The 6,891-nt window shown below is 43.4% G+C and overlaps 1 protein-coding gene across 1 annotated transcript in view; it reads left to right on the plus strand.

The window, feature by feature from the left end:
• The window catches only part of LOC310768748 (cytochrome P450 2G1-like), a 30,567-nt gene extending 26,151 nt beyond the window's left edge, over positions 1 to 4,416 (plus strand). Inside the window, exons 8-9 of the mRNA XM_083627488.1 lie at positions 117 to 258; positions 2,549 to 4,416. Coding sequence (XP_083483614.1) covers positions 117 to 258; positions 2,549 to 2,730 — 324 coding nt within the window. The 3' untranslated portion in view covers positions 2,731 to 4,416. The remainder of the gene's footprint in view (positions 1 to 116; positions 259 to 2,548) is intronic.
• The last annotated feature ends 2,475 nt before the right edge of the window (positions 4,417 to 6,891 follow it).

The following is a 6,891-nucleotide window of genomic DNA, read 5'->3' on the forward strand; positions in this document are numbered from 1 at the left end:
CTAATGGTCAGGGGTCCCTTTACCTTTACCTTTAAGAGGCTTCCAGTTGCCTTCTGAGTTAAGGCTGTGGCAGATCCCAACCCACCTCTGTCCTTCCTTCTCTCACCTGCCTCTAGGGCACGGATGTCATTCCCTTGCTGACCTCTGTGCTGAAAGACCCCGAATGCTTCAGTGACCCCGAGAACTTCAACCCAGCCCACTTCTTGGACGAAGAAGGTCGCTTTAAGAAGAATGACGCCTTCATGCCCTTCTCCACAGGTACTGGACTGAGGATGGCAGGAGGGAGGCATTCATAGGTTAATTGGTGGGGGTACTTGGCCTGACTGAAATGCTATTTCATCCCTCAAATCTCCCTCTCATAATCTTCAGTGGTACCTCGGGTTACATACGCTTCAGGTTACATACGCTTCAAGTTACAGACTCCGCTAACCTAGAAATAGTGCTTCAGGTTAAGAACTTGGCTTCAGGATGAGAACAGAAATCGTGCTCCGGCGGTGCAGCGGCAGCAGGAGGCCCCATTAGCTAAAGTGGTGCTTCAGGTTAAGAACAGTTTCAGGTTAAGTACGGACCTCCAGAACGAATTAAGTACTTAACCTGAGGTACCACTGTATTTCCATAAAATTTTTGTTCCAAGTCTCTTGAATGAACACGTTTTTAATCGTGAAAACTCTGCACACCCCAATAGAGTATTTTGCTCCTGGTGCAAGTAGTAGCTTGGGGGGGTGTCATTGCAACCACACCAGGGAGTTTTTCATCTGCCCCCCACCCCTCATTATCCAGCTGCTGCTGCTGCCCCTCCCCATGCCACAGAGCCTGGTTTCCAGCCAATATCCCACATACAATCACCCCCCAGGTGGCAGAAAAGTTGAATTGTTTCTCACCTGGCTAAACTCCAGCCTCTTTCACACCATGCAAAAGTCTCTTGCTCTGTTGACTTGTGTGCAGGGACATGGCTGTTTTAGAATGCTTACGTTGCCTTGTGACTCAATAGTGCTTCAGGTTAAGAACTTGGCTTCAGGATGAGAACAGAAATCGTGCTCTGGTGGCATGGCAGCAGCGGGAGGCCCCATTAGCTAAAGTGGTGCTTCAGGTTAAGAACAGTTTCAGGTTAAGTACGGACCTCCGGAACAAATTAAGTACTTAACCCGAGGTACCACTGTAGAGGGATAACTTCTGCACCATCGGAAGACCAAATTTTTAATAAGGAATGGGCAAAATTTACAAGTTATCTTAAAAGACCATTGTAAACAGTTAAAATTGTTAGTAGGATTAGAATATCACTTGTAGTTTAAGGTTGAATTCTGGGCATAATGGAACAGGCAAATGATTTGGAGTATCATAAAAGATGCGGGAGGAAATGATTAATAATGGGACCCACAAAGGGGAGGATGGAAGTCCAGGAGATTCCTTGGAATCTTGTTTTAATTATTTATATATCTCTGTTATATATATGCTCTGGTCCACGGGGTCACAAAGAGTCGGACATGACTAAACGACTAAACCACAACAACAACATCATCTCTGTGAATTTTTAATTTGAAAAACCTGTGGCGTTCGCCTCCTAGGTGGGTCATAAGGAAAGGGTTAAATGAGTGTGATGTGATTGGCCAGAGAGAAACTGATAGGAGGAGTTAGAGTGAGAGTGAAGCTGTGCGGAAGTCAGTTGAGGGTTGGGAGTTAAAGAAGGAAGAGGGAGGTTAAGTCTGTGGGTTGGTGGAGTTGTGTTGTGAGTGAGTGAGAGGTTGTTAGGTAGAGTCAGATAGATAGTTGGAATAAGCAATTTGAAGTTGTTAGGAACGCATATACGATATACGATATCTTTATTGTCATTGTCCCATGCAGAACAATTAAATTGAAAAACTACATAAAAACTACATAAAACATTCAAAAACCCCTAAAAACTCTGAAACCCCATTTTAAAATACAATATACTATAGAGACTCCTTATGCTGCGTTCAGAACCAGAATTGCATTTGGGTAGAAACTGTTTCTCAGGCGGCTAGTCCTAGTCTTTATAACCCTGGACCTTCTTCCAGAAGGCAGAAGCTGAAAGAGATAATTTCCACGGTGCGCACTATCCTGCGCTATCTCTGCAGCTTTCTTATGGCACCTGCAAGCGTAGATTTGATCCAAGGTGGGAAGAGTGCACCCAATTATTCTCTCCGCAGTCTTTACAACCCTGGACAGCATTGGTTTTTCCCTGACCGTGCAGCTCCCAAACCACACACAGAGACCACAGACAGTTAAGGAACTAAGATTAAGAAACTGCCAAGTAAAATTAACTAAAACCATAAGCTTGTTCATGCCTATAAATAAACTCGATTATTTGTTAATGTTAACAACTGTCTGGACTCCGTGAGTAACGGGTTGGTGGCAGCGAAGAAAGCAATCACAGTGGTGGCACAGGGTCAATAGACCGTCAAACGTCCGGGGGCCCTGTGTGATCGCCACAAAACCAAATAACAATTTGTTAAAAAAAAAAAAAATTAAATTTGTACCATCAAACACCAGACTAAAGCCATAAAGTGCTGCTTGATTCTCTCCACAGGGAAAAGGATCTGTGCCGGGGAAAGCCTAGCGCGCATGGAGCTCTTTGTCTTCCTGACTTCCATCCTGCAACATTTCACGCTCAAGTCCCCCGACAACCCCGAGGACATCGACCTCACAGCCACAGCAAATGGTTTTGCAAACATTCCACCCGCCTACCAGCTCTGCACTGTTCCGCGCTGAGGAACGATTGGTTGAGAAGCGGGGCAGGGAAAGGGGCAACAAACTTAATTGGGTGGGGGTTTTTTTTGGGGGGGGGACACTAAACATTACGGGTGGTGCCTGGGAGGTAGTGACCAATGTGCTATAATCCATGGAATGAAGCCATACAAATGAGGCTTCCGGACTTTTGGAATGGAAGTTTCAAGGTCTAAGTCAAGCCCCGTGGCTTGTTTTTTCTTTATATGAAAATGGTCAATAATGCTACTCAGAAACCACCTGTGGTTTCACCTGTGGTCTCTTGATTTTTTGCCTAATGAAAAGGGGAGCTAGTTTCTGCACCGGGTGCAGGAAGGAATGTGATAGAATAATTGGTTACTAGAAACTGTATTTATTTATTATACCATAGATATGCGTGCCAACCAAACTTATTATCAAAACCTTCTAAATTCAACAAGTCTGTTTTCTAACAACATCCATTCCTTCAACCAACAGAGGCAAGATGTTTCATAATATAATTACAAGTCTGGCAAGGCAAAGCCCGTTCTTTAACATCTGTTAACAATGTGAATTGGATTCTTGTTTCTTCCCCTGCCAGATATATCTTGAAATTATTTTTTGTCATTCCTTAAATATCACTTCCCCCTTGATTATTGGAATTGATTGAAACAAAAGTAACATTTTTGGTAGCACGTTCATTTTGATAACAGATATCCTTCCCCACAGGGATAGTTTCATCCTTCCCCATACTTCCAGATCTCTCTTAATTCCATTCCACATTGTTGTGTAATTATTTTGAAATAAATCTATATTCTTTGATGTTAACCAAATTCCTAAATATTTAACATTTTTAACTGATTTATACCAATCTGCTGTTGCGACATATCCACCAAATCTTGTTTCATATTTTTAACTAACATTTTAGTTTTCTTTCTATTTCTTCTAATACTTCTTTAACACTGGATAATAGTTCTTCTGTTGTTAGTACCAAGTCATCTGCAAAGGCATGAGCAGCTTTCTTATTTCTATGCCCCATTCGCTGCGCACACTCTGTGTTGGTGAAGTAGCTCAACACACTAAACATTACTGGTGATACCTGGGAGGTAGTGGCCACTGTGCTATAATCCATGGAATGAAGCCACACAGATGAGACTTCTGGACTTTTGGAATGGAAGTTTCAAGGTCTAAGTCAAGCCCCCCGGCAGCCCCCAGCAAGCAAGACCATGTGATGTTGGGGCTGAGGAGGTGGTGTGGTTGTCCAGAACACCTGGAAAGGACCCTGTGGGGGGGATGACTAAACCAAAATTACAGGACATCCCAGAGGTGGACGGTACCCTGTGGCCCAGGTCTTTCTGATGATGCCTGCTCTGCTGACTATATTTCAGACCACATCAGCACCATCTTCTCCCTGAATGGTTAGGGTAGTCCCTGAATGGTTAGGGTAGCTCTCCCAAAACCAGAGCGTCTCTGCAAATGTAGTAAACAGGAACCTGATACTTTGGAGCATTATTTTCTTTTCTTGTGATTTTGGCATTTATGCCAAAAGACAATTATTAGAGGCCTTACAACTCAACAGGCTCGATCCTATGCTACCAACGGTTCAGGACCTGCTCTCGGACAGGAATGATCAAATTACTTTAATAGTGGCTGAATTTTTGAGTGCTGTCCATGTAGAAAGACTGGGCCATTATAAGGAGATTTAGTGGTTCTTAATTGATCGGTGATGTGGTAGTGTTGTATTGTGTTATATATGTAAATTGATTTTCTCTGGAGTTAAAGATCTGACTGGGACAAACCTTGTTATGTTGAGCTCGTATTTTGCACAATTTGTATACGGTGTCTGTTTGATAATGTGTGGTTTGCTATGCCTAATAAAGAATATAATGTAGTCACCGCTGGCTGTTGTGGAAAGGAAGAAATGAGACCTGGATTGCTGTTTCTCTGCCTCTGCCGCACAATATTAGAACTTTGGGGAAGTCCAGGGAGACCTGGGCAAGCAGGTTAATTCAGGACAGACATGAGAATGTCCTTCTTCTCACACCAGGCCATGAACTTGTGTCAGGAGCTGGAGTCAAACACAGGACAGCAATAAAAGAAAAACTAAGTGAAGTTAACTCTCTATTCAAGAAACCAAAACAGCACAGGCCTAGTGATCACAGCAACTCTTCCCAGTAGGTCCAGAGGGGGGAGAAGCTGGAGGGGGAGCTCCATCAGTTGAAGACCCTCAACCAGCAGCTGGAGGGGCAGGCCAGGTGAGTGAGCAGCAGCCTGAGAAGGGCATGGCGGGCTCATTTTGCTGCTCCTACTGCAGGATCTGACCTCTCTTTGCAGTGCCTTGGACTCGGAGCTGAAGGACAGCCAAGCACAGGTCAGAGAGAGCCTCCAGAGGGAGGAGAACCTGGAGAGGGAGCAGTGCCTGCAGGAGACTGTCCGGAGCTAGAACCAGACTATCTTGGAGCTAGAAAAGGCTGGGTGCGAGGCTAGGGAAGCCTCTGTTCCATTCTTAATTGCCTAGCCAATAATTTCCTGGATTTATTAGCAAATTCTTTTGCCTTAAGTTTTTATTTTCCATTCTACTTCTTGATTTATAATCGAGAATTTTCTAAGACTGGGGATTTCTAAGAAAAGTAATAGTTCTATCAGCAATGGGAGAGCAACAATAGTGTCCCTTTTTTTGCAGGATTCTGATTGTTGGATTACCGAGATGACAGCTAACTTCCTGCTCAGTGTGATGAAGAGGAAAGCGGCACTAACTTCTTTTTTAACACCACAGCTGCAGTCGATACGCTGCACAATCGAACGAAGTTCCAAGTAGCTTTATTGTACAAGTACAATGGAGCTAGGACAAATCTGAGGAGCTGAAGGACCCCTTTAACGATCCTCCTCCAGCCTCAGCAGTTTTTTGTCTTTTTGTTTCTGTACTATTCGGTCACTCGATGTTTTAAATCCTCTGTTGCTTCTGTTATCTCTTTTTTTTCCTCCTCCCTTTTCTCCCTTTAAGTATTTGCCCAGGACGATATCTACCTTTACCTTCCCACCCCCATTTTATGTTGTTATTTCTATGTATATCAAGCTATGGCCACACGGCTAATGCAATAAATAAAATCGACTGCTGGAAAACAGAATATATTCCCACAGAAAAAGGCACAAGACAAGGATGCCCGCTCTCTACCCTAATATTCAGATTAACTTTGGAAATACTCAACTCGGAACTGAGAAAGGAAGAAGAAATTAAAGGGATTACGACAGAAAAAGAGGTTTTCAAGCTGAAAGCCTTTGCAGACGACATAATTTTAACAGTGGAAGATCCGGAGTTGAATATCCCTAAAGCACTGGAAAAGATAACAGAATTTGGCAAGGTCTCTGGTTTTAAGCTAAACAGAACAAAGACCAAATTCATGGTTAAAAATATTCGGGATCAGGAGAAAAAGATATTGTAGGAAAAAATTGGGTTTACAGATAGTGAAAAATGTGAAATATCTGCGAACTGAAATAACAAAGAACATTAATCTTTTCAGTGATAATTATAAAAAAAAAACTTGGAAAGAAATTTAAAAACATTTAGAGATTTGGACCAGGTTAAAGTTGTCATTTTGGGGAAGAATGTCAGTAATTAAAATGAGTGTACTCCCCAAAATGCTTTTTCTCTTCCAAATGATCCTGATCATAAAGTTAAATGCTTTGAGGAATGGAGTAAAGACTTGATAAGGTATATCTGGCAAGTTAGGAAACCGCACATAAAATACAAATTGCTGACCCCAACTCAAAAGCCCTACCTAAAGGGGGACCACTGGATGAGGAACGGGATGGGCCAGTATCTAGTCGGACCCGAAATAGAGACAACCTAGTTAATGGAGACGTAGAGAACGTGTTTCCCCTCAGAGCATTGCCCATACCCCCAGCCAGAGCAGGAGACCCACCGCGTATGGTTTTCACCCATCAGCCTTTCATCACCTCGGACCTAATGAATTGGTCAGATAAAATGCCTTCCCTCCGAGATGACCCTGATAAATGCCACCGACAGGTAGCTACTATTTTCTCCACCCACAACCCGACATGGGCAGACGTACACATGTCACTGGGGGCCCTTTTCAACGAAGCTGAAAAGAGGGAGATATTAGTAAAAGTGGGGGAGGCTTTGGGTAGACCCGACTACCAAGCAGACCAACCCGCTTCCATGGCCCC

Source organism: Podarcis filfolensis, assembly GCF_964270895.1.
Source record: "Podarcis filfolensis genome assembly, chromosome: 8".
NCBI classification, from domain to species: Eukaryota; Metazoa; Chordata; class Lepidosauria; order Squamata; family Lacertidae; genus Podarcis; species Podarcis filfolensis.